At 35.6% G+C, this 25,638-nt stretch overlaps 1 protein-coding gene across 1 annotated transcript in view; it reads right to left on the bottom strand.

The window, feature by feature from the left end:
* Positions 1–507: 507 nt before the first annotated feature.
* The window catches only part of mdlc (RING finger protein mdlc), a 159,067-nt gene continuing 133,936 nt past the window's right edge, over positions 508–25,638 (bottom strand). Inside the window, exons 8-9 of the mRNA XM_090404918.1 lie at positions 11,615–11,721; positions 508–943 (exon numbers count right to left, since the gene is read on the bottom strand). Coding sequence (XP_090261044.1) covers positions 876–943; positions 11,615–11,721 — 175 coding nt within the window. The 3' untranslated portion in view covers positions 508–875. The remainder of the gene's footprint in view (positions 944–11,614; positions 11,722–25,638) is intronic.

The raw sequence follows: 25,638 nt of genomic DNA, 5'->3' as shown, positions 1-25,638 counted from the left end.
TTCTTTGTAATCAATTTAGCCTCAAACCAGGCAAAAAAATTTATTCCTATGGTCCTTATTTTGTCAAGTAACATTGCGATGGATAAACTACTTATATGGTTGACTCCTACTATTGTGTTACTTCATGCTTGGGTAAAGGATAGAAAAGAATAGAATTTGTTAAATATAATTTACTGTTTCTGAGTCTTTTGTGTGCACGTACATGCATGCACACACACTAAGACAAAATCTTTCTCTCTTCTCATTACCTTTCATGACATGGACCACAGTACTAATCTTTTCATAAATGTAAATTTTCACTTTGCTATGAAAATTTGTGCATAACAGTACTAATAACTAATTTAATACAAAAGAAGGAAAGAGGAGTTACTTCCTTTACCAAGGGAAGGAGAAAAAAAGGTTAAACGAATACTGTTGTGATAAAAATTTGAGAAAACAGTCAAATATTATTTGGATACACAGAGTCAATATATTCATATTTATCAAAAGGGCAAAGTATACCACAAGAAAGTATTTCATACACATTTATTTTAAAATTTTGAAAATTTTAAACTACAACTGGACAAAGAATACCTAAATAGCTTTCCAGTTACATGCTACAATTAAATTAATTATAGAGCTTGAGATCTGCTATCATATTTATTGAAGTCAATGATGGCTTATTAAAAATATTTCATTAGAAATAATTTTATTATTTTTTGGTTTCTTTCTAATTTAAAATTATTTACAAAATGAAACTGTAAATGGTATTTATATCCATTGCAGTTGTTGATAACAGCACAGACTTGCACACAAAGAACAAATTAAAGACAAAGATGTTAAAATAAACTGTCTATTGATATTAACTACAGCATCTACTTCAAGGCTGTCCAATTTTAATCTGACTCTTCCTCTTCTGAAGAATGCCTTTCTTCCACTTGAGGACCAAGACGTGCTATGAGATCTAAAATTTAAAGACAAAAAAATAGAGATTTTAAATTTTCATTGTAATGTTCAAATTTTAATCATCACATATGTGTTAATGTATGGTCTGCATTGTGTGGCTAGTTTGCCTGCCAACCATTTAATGAGATCAGGTAACTCCAATTAAAAAGCCATTAATTAAGGTTTCATGTATCTTGGAAGGAATTTGAAAATTCCTACCAAAATGCACCATTGCTACAGAAGCAAAAATGAATGCTAACAGCTGTTTTTTTTTGTTCAACCTATAGTATATTATGGTAACGTGATGGGCAGAAAGTTCAGGAAAATGAACTTTGTCAAAAAAAAAAAAATATTAACATTCAATTTGAAACTCAGCAGATATTTTTTAAGAATTCAAAATTTAAGAATAAGAGAGACTGTTCCAAAAGACAACAGTAGAAGGAATGAATGAAGAAAAATTTGCTCTGCAATTTTGAGTTATCTGAATTATCAAGGGGGTATAGTATAACCACCAATTGTTCAACAGATTCAGAAGAGTGGAGGAATTACTGATGTCAATTCTGATAAATAATGACCATTGGCATATCTGTATAAAATGTAACAACAGAAAATGTTTGTGGACAAGAAATTGTGATAAAGTGAATTGGCAAATTATTCATCAAGTGAATTGTCCTCTTCTGTACTGAGAGAAGTATTTTTAGGGATCTTATAAGGGCACTACCTCAAATGTGAGAAAAGTATTTAAAAGTTGGATTCAGATTTATGAAAACCTTAATTTACTGGATGCTGAAGAGAGATATTTGTAATATATTTGCATCCAGATAGAGTGAAGGTTATATTTATCCCAGGAATAGAAATCTTGTCTTGGGCAGAGATTTGAGTATTCTTCAGATAGAATTTTTTTTTTTTTTGGTAAGAAATAGACAGAGCTGAGTTTTACTAGCATTGAAATTAATCCTCCTTTTAATGGTCTTACTACTGCTTCAGCTCATCCAACCCTAACACCTGCTCTGAATGAGCCACAGAAATTATCCTCACTGGCATGAAGACTTTCATCCCCCATTCTACTCAGAATCCTTGTCTGCTTTCCAAGCCCTGGTTCAACAGAAAGTGTATCAAAGCAGTCAAAGAAAAAATTCAGCTTACTACAAGTGGCTCGCATTAAGAACTTTGCCTATACCAAAACACAACAAATGCAAAATAATCATCAGCAGATAAAAATCTGATTTCACAGCAACTACAGCAAAAAAACTTGCCTCTAGTCCAAACGATGCCACCTTCTGGTCCCTTTCTAAGGCTGTTGAACACAACTGCTCACTTGCACCTTCCACTGTTACTTTGCTCAAAGATAAAGCGGACCACCTAGCATTGCCCTTTTCCTTAAACTCCTGCATTGATGACCAAGGAAATTCACCTCCTACCTTGGTGAATTTGAGAACCGCATGCCTTCTGTAGTTTATCAACAAAAAAAAAGCATCAGAAAGTTACTAAATAACAAGGACACTAAAGTCTTCTAGTGTCCTAATGGCATCTCTCCATTTGTTCTGTGCTCCCATGCTTAGAATACTGCTCATATGCGGTGGAGCACCTAAGACTTCTCTAAAAATTCTTGATACTGTCCAGAGGAGAGCAATTCGGCTCACAGATGATTTCTCTCTTACAGATTCACTTCAACCTCTATCCAGCATTAGTGGCAATCAAGTTGGCAAACCATATGATGGGAGCTTACTTAAGAGACCTTTGTGTGTCAAACAAAAATAAAGGCTTCAAGGTATGAAGAGCAATCACCTAAGATTATAAAAATCTTTTGCATGATATTTGTACAAAGCTTAGTGACACAAGCAAGAAAATTCCAGGTGGCGTAACAATTGAGTGTCACTGGTTTATTCCTTTAGAAATACATAGAGTGAGAAACACTGGACAGTAATTCGATAATAAAAATTTATTTCTTCCTCACAAATGTGCAGTAGAACATGAATCAGATGTGAACAGTAAATTTTCAGGAACAGTAAGGACCAGGTGACTTTTGATATCCAGTTTGAACAAGATTTTTCCGATTTGTGGTGAAAATTCAAAGGAGTAATTGAATGTTGTATGTTTGAAATGCCAGAATAGCATTTACCAAGACTGTATTGCCAATGCAAGAATTGGAGGAAAAGAAAGAACTCAGGAGACTTGCTTTTTGTGTAGGTAACAATGCAAGAGAACTATCCAAGTGCAAAAGATGTGGAAACAAATTAGACAAAAGTTATGGCAAACAGCTTTAGTAAGAGAGAAGAAAGCACGAATGCCATTTGGATGCAATACAAATTTCCTGCTTTTGTTACTATATCAACAAGAATTGTTTCGTTGATGTTCAGTTTTGTTGCAAAACATGAAGATCATTCCACTCAGCATTCTTATACCAAAAGATAAGATGTGAACGAAATGGCTGTGTGAGAAAAATCATTTGTAGATTGTGATCTGACTGGCAAAAGGATGAACATTGAACATGATGAACATGAAGATGACCTCATCCCCCCCCCCATGCCACCGTTTAGAGATACATGTAACTGATGTAAAAATTTCTTTCTTAATAAAGAAATTTTTAGTCAAAGAAGATCAAAATTCAAAATGAGTATATTCTAAGTAGATATATTAGAGCAAACATGCATAAATGCTACTCATGAGATAAAAAGAGTCAAAGAGAGTAACTGGGAAGCTTAGAAGATTAGTAATACTTGAAGAAATTGAAATAATCATTATTCAGGACCATATATCTTAGACTGTTTCTTCAAGACTATATATATTATGTAAAGTGAATCTGGAAGATTTTGGGAAGTTTTCCCCTTTTCAACATGCAATATATTTCTCTTTGCTTGACTTTCATGATTGTTGTTTAAAGACAGTTGAAATGTGTAAGGCATGGAACAGTAATGGATTCTTTACTAAGCCACATAAAAATGAGAATTTCATCCAATTTCACTACAAATTGTCACTCTGACAGTGCTGCATATACTATTTATTACCTGAACTAGGCACATCTAGTAGAATAATGGCAATAAGATATAGCTGACATGAAAGCCTCCATTAGGCTTGATTTAGTGTGCTATCTAGCAGCGGGTGTGTGTAAAATAATCATCTTAAAAATTATTTTTAAAAATAAGGACATCTCTTTATGACGTACGAGGGTGGTCTGAAAAGTTCTCGACCAAACAATGAAAAAACGAATTTATAACTTCAAAATTATTTTTATTTTTCAACACAATCTTCCTTAAGACTAATACATTTATTCCAGTGATGCTCCAGTGCCATTATCCTATTCCTGTAGTGGTTCTCAGTAAGATCTGCAAAATACTCCTCTACAGCTGCAATCACCTCTTGACTTGAAGAAACACGCTGACCAGCGAGGAAGAGTTTTACTTTTGGGAAGAGATAGAAGTCAGAGGGAGCCAAATCTGTGGAATAGGGTGGATGTTTCAGCAATTCATACTGCAGACCCCCCAATTTTCCCATTACCAAAACACTTTTGTGGGCAGGTACGTTGTCCTGATGAAAGATGATTTTTTTTCTGCAAACTGAGTCTTTTCTCACGAATTTTTTCATCTAGCCTGGTTAAAAGATCGGAATAATATTCCCCAGTTATTGTTTTACCCTTTTCAAGATAATTAATAAACAAAATGCCTTTAGCATCCCAAAACACTGATGCCATGACCTTTCCTGCTGATGAAACCGACTTTGTCTTCTTTGGCGCTGAACAACCGGCTTCTGTCCACTATTTGACTGCTGTTTGGATTCTGGTGTGTAATGGTGAATCCAAGTCTACCCACGATGCACAAAATCAAGTTTTATTCTTGTTAAAATGCTCCAAACACTGTTTAGAGATTTTCATGTGAGTGCGTTTTTGATCTGCTGTGGACAAGCGCAGCACCCATCTTGCTCATGCAAAATATATCCTACACATTCTTTTCAAATGCCTATAGTCTCAGCACTTTGGCTCACCGGTTATCCAATACCATATCAGGCACTTGATCAATGATTTCTGGCGGTGTTACACTTTTTTGACGTCCTTCATGTGGATCATCTTCAAGGCTGGTACAGCCATGTTGAAACTCGACAGCCAATTTCTTAATTGTCGAAAACGAAGGAGAAGAGTGCCCACAAACCGTTATGAACTTCGAATGAATTTCTTTTGCTGTTAAACCTTCTTTTACAAAGAATTTTTATAACTGCACGATACTCAATTTTATCCTTTTCAAGGGATACACTTTTGCTTCAGACAGCTGTATAAAACAATATAAAAAAATATATTGAATGTTAAAATGACAACTATATTAAAAAATATCATCAAATTCCTGCCATGTACCCTCAAGGGGTGTGCAGGATATGATAGTACTACATGAAAAAAATTACATCATTATTAATTTCCTATCTACAATTTTCCTCCAAATCAGTCTGTTACTTGTCAAGACTCCAACATTATCAGATCTTATATTTCTATTGTCTAAAGCATTTTGTACCGTATCAATCCACCTATATCTTGGTCTTCCTCTGGGTCGTTTTGCTGCCAACCTGGCAGAGAACACTTGTTTTGCTAATCTTTCCTCGCCCATTCTGTTTAAGTGACCATACCACCTAAGATTAGCTCTGCTAACACATTCCTGGATGCTGACAATGTCAAGTTCTTTCCTAATATCCTCGTTTTTAATATGATATTGCCATTGATGCCATCTGTTCATGCCTATAATCTTTCTCAGGACTCTCATATCTGTGGTCTCTAGTCTTTGGTCAAGTGTTTTACTTCTGACCCAGCTCTCAGATCCATAAGTTAAAACTGGTTTGAACACTGTCTTGTATACAGCTAATTTTGTGTTCCGACTAATTTCTCTCTTATTCCATATGAATTTATTCAATTGACTTCCCACCATACCAGCTTTGCTGATTCTGTTGTCTATTTCTATATTTAATTTACCATCTTCAGTAAAAATCATGCCTAAATAGCTGAAATGTTTTACTTGTTCCACAGGTTCTCCATTCACAACACAGTTGACATTTTCAGTGATTCTGCCTATTTTCATTGTCTTTGTCTTTTTATTGCTGACCTTCATACCATATCTATTACAACAGCTATTCAATTTAGTCAGAGAATCTTGCAGACTTGTAGCAGATTTATTTAGAAGTATAACATCATCCACATAAAGCAAAGAGCTGACATTAACATCTCCAATTTTGATATTAAAAAATATATTTATTTAAATACTTGCAGACACATCATCATGACATCAATTTCCTAATATGTATTCACAAGAGGTGTTCAGGTTACTATGACAGCACTACATGATTGAGTTTACATTATTATTAATCTCCTACCCACAATTTTCCTCCAAATTAGTCTATTACTTGTAAGCACTCCAACATTGCCATATCTAACATTTCGTTCTTCTAAGGCACTTCTGAATCAATGTGTAAGCAAAGCTTACACATTATTGAATGCTAATAGTGTCAAGTTCATTTCTAATACCTTCAATTTTAATATGATTCTGCCTTTTTATTGCAGATTTCCATGCCAAATTTGTTACAGCTGTTATTCAGTTTAGTTAAAGAATCCTGGAGACTTACACTAGATGTGTTTAGGAGTACAATATCATCTGCATAAAAGCAAAGAGCTAAGTTTGACATTTCCAATTCTAATATCAGACCTAATGCCACTTTCTTTCATAACAATCCATATATTGGGTTGGCAAACAAGTTTGTTCGGTTTATGCGTTAGTACAAGTTTATGCCGCTTCACCTGTCGCTATTGTTGCACTACTGCGCAATGCTATTGCACAGTTGAAAGGCGACATTTCACATAACCTTTCGGTGAATTTTTGTTCGGCCTACTTCAGTTGTGTGTGTGTGTGTGTAACATATTTTTAGAAATGGAAGGAAATAACGTACGTTACTGGCATATTTTGCTTTTTTATTTCAAAAAAGGCAAATAAAAAAACATGCAGCGTATATGGGGATGGTGCCTTAACAGAACGCGTAAGCCAAAAGTGGTTTGCCAAATTCCGTTCTGGAGATTTCGATGTCAGTGATACGCCTCATGTCATGCCAGTCCGAGGTTGATTCGAGTGTTGTGAAGAATATCGTCGACAAAAATCCATCACAAACAGTGCAGGAGATTGCTGCAGTACTGAACATATCCCATACAAGCGTTGAAAACCATTTGCACAAGCTGGGATATGTTTCAAAACTCAATGTTTGGGTGCCACATGAACTGACTGAGGCCAATATGACTGCTCGCATATCCATCTGTGATTTGCTGTGATGTCGCCAAGAAAATGATCCATTTTTGAAGCGGATGATTACGGGAGATGAAAATGGGTCATGTGTGATAATGTGGTACATAAAAGATCATGGGGGGGCACAAGAGCGAACCACTGCAAACAACCTTGAAAGTGGGATTGCATCCAAAGAAGATCATGCTCTCTGTGTGGTGGGATTATAAAGGTGTTGTCCACTACGAGGCATTGCCGTCAGGCAGAATGATTGATTCAACTCTCTATTGCTCACAGTTAACATGACTGGCCAATGCAATTAGCACAAAACTTTCTGAATGGCAAATCGGAAAGGAGTTGTCTTTCACCCACACATTGTTAACAATCCGGAGTAAATTGTTACGTCTTGGCTGGGATGTTTTGCTGCATCCTCCATATTCATCGGACCTGGCACCTTCTGATTACCACTTATTACGATCGTTGCAGAATTCTCTGAACGGGAAAACCTTCTCTAATGAGGAGGCTGTCAAAAGACACCTGGATCAGTTTTTTGCCAGTAAACCTCAGGAGTTTTATGAACGCGCCATAATGAAGTTGGTGGACAGATGGCAAGAGATCATTGATAAAAGAGGGTCAATATATAACTGACTAGTATGTATTATATATATTAAATAAAATGTGTCTCATTCCATTCTGAAAAACCGAACGAACTAATTTGCCAACCCAATAGATGATGAATAAGAGTGGAGATAACGTGCATCCTTGTAAGACAAGGATGCACATTATCACATCATCTCCCACACAGGAAGATGGTTTGATTTTACATGAAACCATCTTTCTGTACTCCAGACATCTAAGCTATCCTTATCTTTCAGTTTTCATGTCGCTTTTATCATTTTTGATTCCTTTTACTCCATATTATTACTGACGTTTTCCCATTACTTTTGTTTATACAATCTGTAAAATCCACTATAATGTTTCCTTTATTGCAGCTTTGTAAAAGTGTGTATCAATGCGCAAAAAAAAAAAAAAAGATGAAACATCTGGACACACGCAATACAGATTCAACATGGCTGCAAGAAAAGTTCAGGCGAGTTTAAAATGAGGTAAAATTGTTGGTACATATTACAAAAGTTATAAATGTGCTATGAGGAGGCCTGAAGATATGCCAATGGAGAAAAAAAAAAAAAGATGTCATAATTTGAGAGGCACTGTTTTGGACTCAGGCGATAAATTTTGTTAGAATTCATTATGGATTGTGGAGCCTGTGCCATCTTTTTTTCCCCCTTTATATATAAATCCCATACATAAGAGGTTTAAAAAAAAAAAACATAACACAAAAATACCATGTATGGGCATGTGATTAAGAAGGAAAGAATAATCTGTTCACGTGTTTCTTGAAGAGGTGAATGTTGTAGTCCTTGAAGAAATTCTACTTTTGAAACTTGTGACATGAAATTAAGAATTATCCACATGTTAGCACAAGAAAAGTATATTTAATATATGCCAGATATTTCAGTTTGAAAATAACAAATATCTGCAGTGTATTATGAATCCAAATAATTTTATGATATCTTGTGGGAAGATTGTCAGTAAGTAATTGTAAAGTCTCTTTGAGAGGTACATTTGTGAATAGAGATTCTACATCGAAGCTCATCATAAGATCAGTAGGTCGTAAGGAGATATTTTTTAATTTCGGATTCGTAATGCGCTCTGGATGTTTCTTGTGTCAAAACAAATTCTACAACCAAGTAAAAGGAATTGCCATGGGAAGTCCACTTTCCCCTGCTCTAGCCAACTTTTATTCGAAGCATTTAGAAGACATCTTTTTTCATCTATATACCCTCAACCTTCATTTTGGGTTAGATATATAGACAACATTTTTGCAGTGTGGCCTCACAACAGAGATTCCTTACCTTTCTTTTTAGTCAAAATCAATAGTTTACATCCTCGTATCAAGTTCACCATGAAAATTGAAAAAGACAACAAATTATCCTTTTTAAACATCCTTCTCATCTGCTTTTTTTTGCTGTTGGGAGATGCCACACGAGTATAATAACTAGTATAGATGATACAGGATGGGTGTTAATTGTACAGTACATATTTTAGCTAGCACAGCTAGAAGGATGCCATCCAAATCTAGAGACATTGGTTATTAAGATTATTGAGGATTTTTGCAATGTCATTCTGGTGAAATATCAGAGGAGGTATGATTTGAAGTGTTCATGGTATAGTGAGAAAACACAAAAGACTTGGCTTTCTATACAACAGCAGCTTTACGAAAAGACTGATGCCAAGAGATCAGCTTTAAGTGCTGTCACCATGGTAACATCTTGATATGACAGACAGAAACAAGGAAGGGGGAAAAGTTGTAACCATAAGGAACATCTGAGGAAGCAGCAAGATTTTTTTTGCATTTGGCCCTTATAAAGCCTGCTACAGAAAGTGATCATCTGGGTTGTGACTAGCTACATGAAGACTTCTGTGAGTAAAGGATATATGCGGAATTACAAAGTATGTGATTATGAAAATATTAGTAGGCAGGAGGGAAATAAATGCTGTGAGGGAATTGAAAAAAAGATATTTAACAAGAACGATGTGCAAATGTATTCTGAAGGTCAAAAAAAAAAAAAAAAACTGACTAAAGTAGGTGTTTAAAATGGATGAATAAAGGAATTAAAAATGAAATTTGGAAGAAAGTGATACTGTGAAGGAAGCACAAGTCAAATAATGGTAACAATTAATTGCATGAGAAGTATAGAGAGTAGGCCAGGAAGGTGACTCAGTTGGTAAGAACAGCAAAACTACAGTATCAGAAGAAATTAGCAAATCAGGTCAAGAAAAACCCTAGTTTTTCAGATATGTGGCAAGTAGAAGGAAAAATGATTATGGTAAGATAATGTTAATGGATGAAAATTGTAGAATGGTGACTTCTACAATTTATAAGGGTGTTCCATCCATATCAGGGTGAAATCATGAGGGAATAAATAAGCTTGATGTCAAATAAGGCGAAAGGATTTGATGGCGCATCAATGCATGTCTTAAGGAAATATTCCAGTATCATTAGCATGCCTGTTTAAGAATAGTCTTGCAACAACACATGTTCCAAGAGAGTGGAAATTGTTGTGGAAAAAGAAAATAAAACTGTTCCACTGCATTAAGGTGGTGATAAGGCTGTGGCTACAAATTATAGGCCAATCTGTATATCTAGAGTTGTGATTGAGGTACTGGAGAAATCAGTGAGAACTAGGATACAGAAATAGGTTGATAACAGCAGTATTCCCTTTTGTTATTAGCATGAGTTTGTTAAAGGGAGATCATGTTTTACTAACTTATGTACTATAACAAGGTGACAAATGTCTTGGACAAGGGAGATGCAATGGTATACTTAGATTTTGATAGACTGCCACACAGCAAGCTGTTAAATAAAATGAAACAGATGGGATTGGATAACAGACTAGTGAGGTGGATCTGTGACTGGCTGTAAGATAGGTATCATGGTATATAGGTATCTGGGAGTGGTGGTGAACAAGGACCTGAAATTCAGGGCCACACTGAACAAGTTGTGAAGTCATTATATCAAATAATGGCAATGATGTGCCCCGAAATAAAGAGATTATGATACCACTATATAAGGCTGGATCATCGTGCATAGATTTGGTCACTAAGTTTTCATGGTGACGAGGATATGTTAGAAAGGGTCCAGAGAAGATTCACAAAGGTGGTCAGTGGTCTTTGGAATGTGGAGTATGAAGGCAGATTGAAGTAATGTAAATTGCAAAGCCTTGTAAGTCAGAGGGTTACCAGGTTGATATGGAATAAATTTTTCATAGAATGGGGGGGGGGGAGAACAAGAGGCCATCCCTGGAAACTATATAAAGAGGATGTAAGCAGAGGAGTGAGGAACAAGTTGTTTGTATGGAGAGTGGGTTGGTGAGTGGAATGTGCTGTGATTGTAGACAGTTGAATCAATTTAAGGCACAGCTGGACAAGCTTTGTGTGTGATAGTACCTTCCACAATGAGTCTCTGACTCTATGGAGATCCGATGTTAATAATAATAAGATGCTGGTTGGTTTATAAGACGAAAAAAAACTTGCCACCTTTCATAGCCCTTTTGGTTGCCAGATGAACTATTTGTCTGGAAAGTCACCTGCAACTGCAGTTTCCATCTTCATCAAATAGAATTGATGAACTTTATGAGAGAATGATGTAAAATTCCTCGAATACTACTTCCATGCGCTCTGATAATTATATATCGCATATTTATACCATCCTAATTAGTGTCCTTACTATGATGTTTTCATTGTTTTGTCAAGTATCTTATATGTGTTATCTCTGGCAACTTTTATTAGTATTATTATTATTATTATTATTTTTTTTTTTGTAATATAACGAAAAACTAATCCTACAAAAATAACCTACAAGATTTTTAGAAGACAACACTAACCTTTCGCAGGATTAAAGACTCCCATAGTCTGCAGGCCACAAACAAAACACCGAGTAGATTTACGATAATTGCCCAAGGCACAATTTTCACAGAAATAATGTTTGCACCTAAATGATAAAAAACAAGAAATATGTAATCGTAAATAAGCATATATTTTTACATTCAATATTGTAATACAGTTATAACAAACTACTGAAATGTTCCAAAATAACAAAATGGATTTAACTTATGTATGGTTTATTAGACATACATATTCACAAGAATATATAATAAGTTAAATCCGTTTTATTATTTATTACTGCAAATTTTTCAATCAGAAACTAAATGGTGATCATCAGTGTATTAGTATAATCACACGGTGAAGCTAGAACAAAGAATGTTAATCCTGTTTATAGATTTGAGCCACATGATGGATGTCACCTAGTAGGTAGTTACAATAAGATTACAATTACAGCTCAAATTTAAATAAGATGATTTGAATTAAAATTAAATTTATTTATTTATTTAAATAAAGAAATGGCAAGCATCATATTAAAAAAAAATAATAATAATGGGGAGAACACACTATGGCTTGCCATTTATGAGGATGAGACTCTCTCCCATATCTTGGCCATGGATAGACAATCATTTCAATTTTAGTTTTGGGTGGTGTAAAAGTGCTTCAGCACCCTCTTTAAATAACTGCCCAAGCCTAAATCTGCACTGATGTAAAAGGAGAGTGTTCCATAGGATATTGTGGTCAGTGTCCACTCCATGCTGAGCAAGGCCAGATTTTTCAGGTTTATTGTTGTTAATATAAGACTGGTATTCTTGTAATTGTTTTTCAACAGAACATCCTGTTGTCCAAAGTAAAAAATGGAGGCACTCACACTGAACTTGGTAAACACCAGATGGGGGAGAAAGAGAGAGAGAGAGAGAGAGAGGGGACTGTTTATCTTTAGTGGATGATAGTCAGGAGGAGATTTTGTTGATAGGCAAAAAAGTGGGAACTAAATTGTATCTTTTAAGGATCTTGGCAATTGTCTCTGAGATGTCTGTGATATATGAGATAGGGACTTACTGCTCAGGGTTATTGGTTCAATGGGCTTGTAAGAGTCCAAGATGCATTTAAACTTCCTTGAGGTGAAACCAATCTATAGTAAGATGCATTGGATGGTGCTCGTTCTTGTTGGAAAGATTGGGAATCGGAGCAGATAACATGTACTGTGTTGGGCAAAGATTTGAAGATGCCTATTTTTTTTCATGGATTGTGTCAAAAAAAGGCATCTTTTTTTTTTTGACATAATTTTGCTGTATGTAGCAGCCTGTGAAGGTCGGTTTATGGTGAATAGAAGTAGTAAGTATTCCAGAAGGGGTACCAGGAAAAGATATGTGGAAGGCTAATATCCATTCTTTTCTTTTCTATAGTGAAGTTGATGCTTGGGTGTAGGCTGTTGATTTTGGTTAAAAGGTAAGTAGAGGTATTTGGCCAGATGGCAAACACAATCACCTACATATTGAACCCAAAAAGAAGGTTGGGGTTATATTGAAGAGCACAGGGATTTTTCAAGATGCTCTTAGAAATTAGCCAGTGCAGATGACAAGGGGCTTCCCATGGTGGTTCCTTCAATCTGTTTGTAGAATTCGTAGAATTTTTTTTTAATATAAAAATGCTTGTCATTTCTTTATTTAAATAAATTCAACTAAAATCACTTAAATTTATGTAACCACCCACTAGGTGGCATCCAGCACATGGCTCAGCTCTAAATAGCATTAACATTCTTTTTTCTAGCATCAACTTGTGATTATGCTGATACACTGATGATGACCACTTAGTTTCTGGTTGAAATATTTCAGTAATAAAGTTATTATATATTCTTGTGAATATGTGTGTTTAATAAATGATGCCACAAGTGCCATTAAAAATTAGTTTAACTTATATTTTTTTATTAGTATACAATTTTCACCCTAGTATCAAGGGTATTTTCAGTATGACTTTTCAAATTAAACAACAAGAATAGAAATGGTATATTCAACAATGGCACATATGAACTGCACATACATGATGTAGAGTGTCATGGTCTAATTATATCAAGGTTCTAGTAAAAATAACTTTAATGAGATTTAATAATAAATAAAAAATTTAATTAAATTCAAGTTAATTCTGGAATTTGTGAAGAACTATTTCCCATAAGAGGGATAATTAAGTTCATCATTTCTATTTAGAATCGGTCAATGTAGCAATGTCTTACAACTCTTTGTATTAATGTTTCAAGATATTATTACTTTTATGGAGAACCTTAATTTTCTTCCCAAGAACTTGGTGTCTGGTGTTGATAGCGTGCTCCATAAGTCCCGCTTGCTCTAGCTCATGGAGCTGCACAGCTGCATATCCTATCAACAAGATAACAAGTAGATATCTTGTTGATAGGATAGAAGGATACTTAGGCCAACAGATCTAAGTAGTTTGGTTATATCAGATGACAAGGAAACTCTATAATTATTATCTTGTTGATATACAATTTGGTAAAGCCAAGCAAGGAATGTGGACTTGATATGATTTCTTGGAAGAGCAGCAATTTAGTGGGGCAAAGAGAGTGTGCTTGATGTACTAAAGTCTTAATGGTGCCAGATTTTTGACAATTATGGTGTGAAAGAGGATGAATGTGTTTTCTTTCTGAATACTGAAAAGCGAAGGCTACCATCTGGTTGGTAATAGGTGATCTAATTGATGAACTCATGTATATCTATACGAGACCCATGCCAAACTATGAAAATATCAACATATCTGTACCATTAAGATGGCTTAGGAAATGCTATGCAATATCCATTGTTCGAATCTTTCCATGAAATAGTTAACTAGTGTGGGAGAAAGAGGAGACTACCCATTGATGTGTCCTCAGTTTGTTGGCCAATTCGTGCCTATAGACAGGTTCCTTCCTCTCCTAAGAATACACCTTGATCTTTTCAGCTAAAAGATATGTTATGACTATGTTAGAGGCTGTTTTTGTTTTAGTCTTTTTTCAATTTTTATAACAAAAATATTTAGGCAGATTTTGAAATGATGTTAGGAAAAAAAAAAAGCTCAAGTTCACACATTATCATTATACAATTATTAGAATTATGGAATAGTACATCTTTTGACTAAAAAAGCCCTAGACTTGATTCTTGTCTTGATAAGAGTAATCTTTATGTGGACTTTTTTTTTTTTTTTTTTCAGTTGAAGGTGACTTATTCAATCTCATATGGAAATAGTAGGTTTTCTTCCTAGAAACTCATTAGCATTATTTTGCATAAAGGCAGACAGTACATTATGTGGCTTACTGGTGGATACATAATGGGTGGGTGGGTGTGGTGACTCTCCCATAATGAGTCTTTGGATTTCATGGAGGTGTCACATAAAAATAATAATTATCAGTGCATAAAATGTCGTTTCTAATATTTCAAAAATAATTATCTAATAATATCTAACACTTGATTTCTGTTTTCAATGAATAAACATATATTCGTCTATTTGGAGAAACTGAAAATTTCCCCTATTAGATGAGTTGGAAACTACTGCAAAAGGGAATCGCTATTAATTATATATTTAGTTTGATCCTTTATCCAAGTGTAAGCAAACAAAGTTTGCACCTGAAGTATTTTCAGGACTGGGACAACTCGTGGTAAAGGTGGAGTAAGTTCTGATCACTTGCCTTAGTATCTCTCATAATGTAAAGCACATCTCCTTGCAGACATGTATAATGCTATGCATTAAGGCAGTGTTTCTCAAACTTCAGATATCTGCGTACACTTTCTTAAATTTTCAATTTTACCAAGTACCCCCCTTATCAAATAATAAATAAAGTATATTTCATTGTAAATGTCTATTTTATTTGAATTTACATGTTCACGTAAACAAAAAATATGATTTATTTTTAACAGAACAAAATTTGGAATAGGTTCATCTTCATTTCCCATCCATGAAGATCCACATTTCAAGTAATTCATATCATACTTACGAAGATCTTTTATCTTCTCATAGTTGGTTCTCTAGAGATGTCAGACGACACACCCCTTATCAATTTCATTTGATCCAGATGCAATATCAATGTTTACTTGTTGCTTACAGCTACTTGTATTTGCTATATTGCTCTCTTTTGTCATCATCATCATCAAATTCCTGCCATGTACCCTCAAGGGGTGTACAGGATATGACAGTACTACATGAAAAAATTACATCATTACTAACTTCCTATCTACAATTTTCCTCCAAATCAGTCTGTTACTTGTCAAGACTCCAACATTATCAGATCTTACATTTTTATCGTCTAAGGCACTTTGTACCCTATCAATCCACCTATATCTTGGTCTTCCTCTGGGTCGTTTTCCTGCCAACCTGGCAGAGAACACTTGTTTTGCTAATCTTTCCTCTCCCATTCTATTTAAGTGACCATACCATCTGAGATTAGCTCTGCTAACGCAGTCCTGGATGCTGACAATGTCAAGTTCTTTCCTAATATCCTCATTTTTAATATGATATTGCCATTGATACCATCTGTTCACGCCTCTAATCTTTCTCAGGACTCTCATATCTGCGGTCTCTAGTCTTTGGTCAAGTGTTTTACTTCTGACCCAGCTCTCAGATCCATAAGTTAAAATTGGTTTGAACACAGTCATTTGAATACAGCTAATTTAGTGTTCCGACTAATTTCTTTCTTATTCCATATGAATTTATTCAATTGACTTCCCACGATACCAGCTTTGCTGATTCTGTTGTCTATTTCTATATTTAGTTTACCATCTTCAGTAAAAATTGTGCCTAAGTAGCTGAAATGTTTTACTTGTTCCACAGGTTCTCCATTCACAACACAGTTGACATTTTCAATGATTCTGCCTATTTTCATTGTCTTTGTCTTTTTATTGCTGACCTTCATATCATATCTATTACAACAGCTATTCAATTTAGTCAGAGAATCTTGCAGACTTGTAGCAGATTTATTTAGAAGTATAACATCATCTGCATAAAGCAAAGAGCTGACATTAACATCTCCAATTTTGATATCAGGTTTAATACCACATTCCTTCATAATGTGATCCATATAGATAATGAATAACAGAGGGGATAATGTACATCCTTGTCTCAAACCAGATTTAACATTAAACCATCTTCCTGTACTTCCTTCAATTCTAACTGCTGACTCACAACTCAAATAAAGACTAAGTATTGCTTGATATAATGCCCCATTGACACCATATAACTGAAGCGTATTGAATAGCTTCTCTCTTGGCACCTTGTCATATGCCTTTTCCAAATCGACAAAACTTAAATACAGATCTTTGTTATATTCCCATGCTTTCTCGACTATTTGTCGTAAAGTGAAGATCTGATCCTGACAGCCTCTATTTGGCCTGAATCCAGCTTGTTCTTCACCAAACTTTTCTTCCACAATTCTTCTCAACCGTTTCTCAAGTATACTTGCATAGATCTTGCCAGGAACACTCAGTAGGGAAATACCTCTGTAATTCTCACATTCAGTTTTATTTCCCTTTTTATATATGGGTACTATGAGAGCTCTACTCCAATCATCGGGAATTCGTCCCTCTGTCCAGGCTTTCTGAACTATGCAGTGCAGCCACTGTAAGACTCTTATACCACCATACTTTAGCATTTCTGGTCGAATATCATCTACTCCTGCTGCCTTTCCACATTTCAAGTCTTTGATGGCTTTTTCTACTTCAAGTATGGATATGTATTCCTGACTGCATGCCTGGTCAGTGTTTTTTTATCACTATGCTGTCATCACTGCTTATTTCATTTAGCCAGAAATCCTCTGTACACTCTGTTCACCAGAGTGTACAGAGGATTTCATTAAATCCTCTGTACACTCTGGTGTCCTGCACCAGGGAGAAAACATCACTATCAACAATAACATAGTCAATGAGACTTTTCTTATTCCTAGCCTCTTCTCTCCATGTGAATTTGTGCACTTTTTTATGTTGGAACATGGTGTTAGTAATAATCAGTCCATGTCCTGAGCAGAAATCCAACAGATATTTGCCATTATTATTAGCTTTGCTCTTTTCTCCAAATTTTCCCAAAATATTTTTGTATGTCTCACAATCATTTCCTACTCTACTATTTATATCCCCAACAAGGACCAACTTTTCCTTTTTCATTGTGTCAGTTGCTTTTTCTAAAGCCTCAAAAAATTCCTCCACTTCTACCTTAGTAGAACCTTCTGTGGGACCATAGGCACAAATAAGTCTCATTGTCCAGTTCCCCATTCTCATATTTGCACACATTACTCTACTTGAGACTGACTGCCATTCCAGAAGATTAGCCTCGTATTTTGTGTTGAATACTATGCCTACTCCTTCTTTTCCTTGATTGTCATTGCCTGAATATAATTTTGTATTTATTGCTCAGAAAGATCTTCACCAGTTTTTGTCTTTTTTGTTTCAGTCACCCCTATTATGTCGATCTGGTACTTATCTAATTCCTCAGCTAGCTCCATTTCTTTGCCATTCAGGCTTCTTACGTTGATAGTACCAATCTTTAACTCTGGTGATGTTGAGTTGGGGTTTGTTTTCAGATTTGTTCCAGTAGCTGACTTTTCGCTGTTCGCCCTGGTTCCCTGGCGAAAACAACGGGGGCCTTGTTTAACCGGGCGACGCCCCAGCCGGCATGAAATTTTGTCATGTTGTACCATCATTTTTTATTTTGGTTTAACCAATAAGAATACAATTTGGTCGGCTAAATTCCAAATTGCCAGCCCATCCTCGTTCGTTCAGTATCAAAGTAGATACCCAACAGGGTGCACCACGAGAAGGTGAGGATTGGACATTAGGTCAGAAGCCCTGGTCGGTTCTCCGCATTCCTTTAAAGGCTATGTGGAGGTCTCCTCTCAGTTATACAGCTTTGACCCTTAAGCACCCCTCTCTTTTGTGGGTTTTATAAATCCAATCTTTAACAAATGATCCATACTTAAGAATTTGAAAGCTAAACAAAATTACTGTATTTACTCAAATATAACTTGCACTTTTTCCCCAAAATTAAAGCTAAAAAATCGTAGTGCGAAACATATGCGGGGATTTTTGGAAACTAAAGTTTTCAGAAGAAAAAAAATGCAAATGATGTGACTTACCAAGAAGCTCCTACTCACTATTGCTACTTTAGGCACCAAGAACAGTTTTCTTGTGTGCATTATCAAAGTCATCTACCCAAATAGCTTCATCTTCTTTCCCATTATTTCAAGCAAAAATTACCAGTAATTTACAAGACTTGAGATATGCAGAGCTGCATATGATTGGTGCAGTATTAACAAGACTGCGTGAACCAAAGACAAATTAGCATTTCAACAGTTGAGTTGAAATGCTAATTTTCTTCAACCAAATTCCATAATATCTGAAACACATTCACTATATATTTGTTAGTTTTAACATGTTCACGACAGGGTGGTGTCAAGCAAAAATATATGTTGCCCCAGCAACATATGGTTTTGCTTAAGTCTATACAGTAGTTTTTGTTGGATGGGGGGGGATGTGATTCATTAGTTAGTGCTTTTTATCTCAGTTGTCTCTAATTGCACCATTTGTTGAGAAATATAATGATTCCATGCATTAATCATGCACAGCTGAAAATTGCCACGTGCCCCTCCCCCCAAAGACCTTTCGCATACCACACTTTGAGAAACACTGCATTAAGGGAAAGGTTTCGGGTCAAAACCAGACTGGTTTTGACCCGAATGTTTTGACTTCAAATATGAAGGTCAAAACCAGACTGGTTTTGACCTTCATTGAGGTCTCATCAGTGGGAGCCAGACCCAGAGGCAATGATACTAAAGTGGAAGTAATGCAGAAGTCATATCACCATATACCAGTTGCCAAAAGGTGTCAACACCTTATTTTTAAAATTCTCTGGATTAGAGATAGTTGATGGAAGGTTTTTCACTTGGCTATGCTACCAATTATATATTTGGTTTAATCCTTTATCCAGTGTAAGCTAACTTCAGGTTCAAACTTTGTTTGCTTACACTTGGATAAAGGATTAAACCAAATATATAATTAGTAGCATAGCCAAGTGAAAATACTTCCATCAACTATCTCTAAACCAGAGAATTTTAATAATAAGGCGTTGACACCTTTTGGCAACTGGTATATGGTGATATGACTTCTGCATTACTTCCACGTAAGTATCACTGCCTCTGGGTCTGGCTTCCACTGGTGAGGCCTCAATAAAGGTCGAAACTGGTCTAGGTAGTAGCCCTTCCCTTAATGCATAGCATTATACATGTTCGCAAGGAGATGTGTTTTGCATTATGGAAGATACTAAGACAAGTGATTAAAACTTACTCCACCTTTACCACGAGTTGCCCCAGTCCTGAAAATACTTCAGACACAAACTTTGTTTGCTTACACTTGGATATAGGATTAAACCAAATATATAATTGGTAGTATAGCCAAGTGAAAAAACTTCCATCAGGGAATCGCTGTTATTGAGTATCTGGTGAAAAGATGTGCTGTTAGAAAGCTCCTGAAAAATCTGTGATTTTATTGATTTATAATTAGAAGAAACACACGTAAGTTCCGAGAACTTACAAACCTATCAACCAAATTTACAACTTATTACCTTCTAAGGACAAATTCTCACCCTTGATGTTACCTGGTGTTTATGAGATTCCATGCTCATGCAAATTATCCTACTTTGGACAGACAGGTAGGTCTGTTCAGAAACGCATCTCGGAACATCAAGACCACATTCGTCTTCTTAAACCGCAGAAATCTGGCCTCTCTCAACACGGAATTGAAAATCCAAACCATAGTGATCATTGGGAAAAGGCTAAACTTTTACATAGATCTTTATTTAAACATGAACGTTTATACAAAGAAAGTTCTGAAGCCCTACTACACAGACCAAACCTAAAACCCAACGACGTTCTTACTATTCCTAAAGTATGGGAAATTATCATACAAAATTGTGTTAAATAATTAACTTTTTTTTTTTTTTTTTATTTTTATTTTTTTTTTTTTTTACTACTTCCCACGTTATGCACGTTTTCATGAGATTCTATTGTAATCATGCGCCCTAACTGTATGTTATTCCTAATTTTGTTTAAATACTGTACTGATGATGTCCTAAGATACTTAGGATGAAATATTTACAATTAAATAATTTTCACTGTGGTTTATACGTGTTTCTTCTAATTATGAACGCACCATAGGTTTCGTTATTTAAAAAAGTTTTATTGATTTATTAAGTGTTTTCTTGGATTTAATTGTGTATTTTTAGTATATTATTGTAGTTTTTTAGTGTAATTATTATCCTACAGAATTTTATAACATAATTGTAGAAATATTTTTAGTTTTTACTATTCTTAATAGTGCCAAAAACTCGTCGTAACAAGGCAGTGTCTAAAGCTCAAGTTCTTACTACTGAGGAGTGTTTGTCTTGATGAACAAAAGTACTGCTGCAGTGATGATGATAATTTATCTGAGGATAAGTTGACATTAGAAATATCTCAATTAAAAGAAATTATTAGAAAATTGACCAGAGAATTGGAAAAGGTGGAAAAACGTTTGACTAAACTTTCAGACATGATAAGAAAAAAGGATTAGAACAAGAACAGGCAGGAAAGTAATGAAGTTGGTAATCATAATATGGTTGTGAAACTTGGTCGCTAACAAAAGCACTGGCAAATAAACTAACAACAACTCATAGAAAAATGGAGAGGTTGAAGCTAGGCATCACATTAAAAGATAAGAAGCGAAACACCTGGATAAGAAGCTAGACTCACATCACTGACATAATTTTTCACCATAAGCGACTAAAATGGAAATGGGCCAGACATCTATCCAGGAGAGAAGATGAGTGATGGATCACTATATATACTAACAAAATGGATTCCAAAAGAAGGAAAACGAGGCCGAGGACGTCCTAAAAGAAAGTGGAGTGATGAACTGTCAAAATTTGTTGGGAAAAATTGGTCAACCATTGCCAAGAACAGAGAAAGATGGAAAGAACTGGAGGAGGCCTTCGTCCTGCAGTGGACAGAAAATGGCTGAAAAGAAGAAGAATCATAATATTAATAACAACAAGGTAAGTCAGTTTAAATCTAAGAAAAAAGAGGTAATATGGTATGGCAGCTCGGTCTTAAAATTTGTGCTTGCCAAGGGAGTCACCACTTCTAGTTTCCCAGGGGGCAAAAATTAAAAATATGAATGTAATTGAAAAGTAAAAAAGACGGTGGTTCGGGTTGGTACTAATAATTTAAGTAGTGACAAATATAGTATGAGAGAAGATATGAACGGTCTGTTGGAAGAAGCGAGAAAGAAATGTGAGAGAATAAAAATTGTGGGATTGCTACTCAGATATGACAGTACCAAGTTAAGAAGGAGGGCAATGATGGCAAATGATTTCATGTGCAGGCTGTTAGAAGAAATTGATGTGAGTTTTTACATGTCTGCAGTGTGTTTAATGGCAGAAAAGACTTGTATAAGAAGGATGGTCTGTACTTGAATTCATTTGGCATCAGGAGCATCCTTCATCCATTCATTTGGCATCCTAATTCAGAGAGTCAGAGAAACTAGATCATCAAGGGAGGAATGAGAAAAATGTGTGTGAAAGTTCAGTTATGGTATGCAAACACGATAAAGATATGAATGTCCTCAAACATGTTATGTATGTGGTGAAGGGGTTAAAAAATATGCTTTGGGAAGGAAAAGAGAAAATTCTAGAACAATACCAAACAGATTATATATCTAATTATAAGAACAGGCTAGGTGGTAATTTATTGATGGAGGTTTTTTCAACTTGGCTATGCTACCAATTATATATTTGGTTTAACCCAGAGAATTTTAATAAGGTGTTGATACCTTTTGGCAACTGGTATATGGTGATATGACTTCTGCATTACTTCCACCTTAGTATCACCAGATCTGGGTCTGGCTCCCACTGACGAGACCTCAATAAAGATCAAAACTGGTCTGGGTAGTGACCCTTCCCTTAATGCATTGCATTATACATGTCTGCAAGGAGATGTGTTTTGCATTATGGGATACTAAGGCAAGTGATTAGAACTTATACCACCTTTACCACGAGTTGCCCCAGTCCTGAAAATACTTCAGGTGCAAACACTTGGATGAAGGATTAAACCAAATATATAAGTGGTAGTTTATTATTTCTATACACAAATACCAGGAGCATTAGAAACAAAGGGATTGAGTTCATTGCTTTATTGAATACAATGTAGCCTAAGATTGTTGGCATTAGTGAAACCTGGCTATCAGAATCAGATATGGTAAGTGGGATCGAGTGTAATAGGTATACTATTTTTAGGAATGACAGAATGAATAGGAGAGAAGGAGGAATACTACTAATGATATCAGATGACTTAAGTCCAGTTAGGGTAGAAACATAAGAAAACAATGATGGTAACAATGTCCCATGTAGCGGTGAGTTTGAGTCTATCTGGTGTGAAGTGGAGGTGAACAAAATGGTGGAGTGTTGCTATAGACCTGGCAGCTCAGTTGCAGGGGACGAAGAAATGCATCGCCAATTTAGTCTTATGGGTACCAAACGAATGATCATTATGGGTGACTTTAATTTTAATTTTTAATGGGTAGAAGAGAAATCTCATGATAAGAAAGAAGAGGAATTTATTGAATTGTTATGAGACAATTTCTCAAGCAGCATGTGAAAGAAGGAACTCGAAGTCAAAGAGTGTTGGATTTGCTCATAGTGCCAGAAGGGGTCTCTGTTAAGAATATGGCTATTTTACCACCAACTGGTGACAGTGATCATACTTTACTTTCTTGGGAAGTATCTAATTGTATTGATGCTGCGATTAAAACAGCAATTTAAAACTGCGATTCTATCTTTGGTCCAATGATATCACTTACTGAATGGGAAAAATGTCAGCAATGCATGGGAATTTTTGAAAAAGTGCTTAAATGAGGTGGTATCTGAATGTATCCCTAATGTTCGAAGAATAAATAGGTTGGAAGTGAAATGATATCCAACCTTATTAAGCAAGAAATCCACAAAAAGAAAATGATGTGGAAAGAATATCTTGAGAATAACAGTGAGAGGAATCATGAAATATAAAGCTCAGGCCAGAAAAGTAACAAGTATTGTGAGGAATGCTAAATCGGAGTGTGAAAAGAAATTCACTATGTAAGCTAAAGGTAATTCAAAAGAATTTCATCGTTATGCTGCAAGCAAAAGAAAGAATGAATGTGAAAGAATAACTTTATTGAATGCATAGTGTCAGAAGCTAATGAGATTGTTCAGTTAATGAGTGCTCACTTTACTACGATATATTAACCAGGAGTACGTAACATAGTGCACAGTGCTACTGCTATATTGGATGAAGAGTTAGAGGTTCATGAAAATGAGGCTGAAGAGCTGTTGCATAACCTGGATAAGAACTTATATGGACAAATGGATTATCAGCCCATTTGCTAAAGGTATGTTCAGCCAAATTGGCTAGGCCTTTCACATGTTTGCATAACTTGAGTTTCAGCTCAGGAATGATACCACAGGAATAGAAGGAATGTATGATAGTTCCATTGTACAAGGATGGTGCAAAAACTGATGTGTCTAACTACTGACTCATCGGTATCTCTGGTGTGGTAGTGAAGATTTTAGAGAAGTTGGTAAGAACTTGCATACAGAAATGGGTAGACAAACAAGCTATACTCTGCAAGGAGAAGCATGGGTTTACTAAAGGAAGGTCATGCTTTAGCAATGTGTTTATATTTTATAACAACGTTATGGCTGAGTTGGATAAAGGGGATGGATACACTATGATAATGTTGAATTTTTCTAAGGCATTTGATAGGATACCACATGAAAGGCTGTTGCATAAACTGGAGAATATGGGATTGGAATATAAACTCTTGACTTGGATCAGGGAATGGCTGACAGATAGATATCAATATCAAAAAGTTGTATACAGTGGGTGTGAATCTGCCAGATTTAAGGTGACCAGGAATGATACCACATGAATGGTGTACCTAAGAGTTCAGTCCTTGGGCCATTATTATTCAATCTGTACATTAATGACATCAGGCAGAATCTAACATCAGATTGTGCAATTGTTTGCCGATGATGCGAAGATAGGCTACTGATATTCACTTACAAAATGATTTGAATAGGCTGGAAATTTGGGCAAACGAAAATGGCTGTTGGTTTAATGTCAGCAAGTATAAAGTTATGCACTTTGGCATGATTAGAGTTCCATTGGCATATGATATTAGCAGGGTTATGCTACAAGAAACTGAGGAGACAAGGGTCTTAGCATATTGGTGGATAGGAATTTGAAGTTCAAAGGTCACATAGCAAAAGTTGCAAATACAACTTAGAGAATAATTGCGATGTTGAAGCAAACCTTGACATATAAGAATAAGGAAGTCATTTTGCCTCTTTATAAAGCTTTGATAAGACTACACCTGGATTATTGTGCATAGATTTGGTCTCCAGGGTTCCAAGGAGATAAAGAAGCTGTAGAAAGGGTGCAAAGAAGAGTTACAAAGATTATATCTGGATTATGGGATTTAGATTTTGAGGACAGATTGCAAGTATGTGAATTGTAGACTGGTTAACAGGGGAAAGAGGGGGTGATATGATAGAGGTCTATGAACTTTTGAATGGGTGTTATAGGATATCAACTGACGAAATTTTTCGTTATATGGAAGGTGGGGAGAGAACACAGGGGCCATCCATGGAAGTTAAATTTATTTGCAGTCAAGAAAGCGGTAAGAGTAGGTTTTTTCTCCCAGAGAGCAGTGAGTGAGTGGAATAATTTGCCTTTAGGAGTAGTGAGTGCATCTAGTGTGAATGAATTTAAGGGAAGATATGACAGCTGGGTTGGGTGATTTATAGACCCCCTCGATGAGTCCTTGACTCCCTGGAGGTCTCGAATAATAATAATAATTATTATTATTACAATATGTAATTCTTTTCAAGGGATGAGTTAAGTCCACATCCTTGCTGTATCCCCTGGGAACTTCCTCCTTGGAAACACCTTTCCATGAGGATTCCAAAGGACCTCTGTGAAGACCAA

This window comes from Typopeltis vanoorti, chromosome 15 (assembly GCF_054136105.1).
Source record: "Typopeltis vanoorti isolate ZY-2024b chromosome 15, IOZ_Tvanoo_1.0, whole genome shotgun sequence".
In the NCBI taxonomy this organism is placed as follows: domain Eukaryota; kingdom Metazoa; phylum Arthropoda; class Arachnida; order Uropygi; family Thelyphonidae; genus Typopeltis; species Typopeltis vanoorti.
The sequence above is the reverse complement of the archived record's forward strand: the minus strand, read 5'-3'. Positions and strand labels throughout refer to the sequence as shown.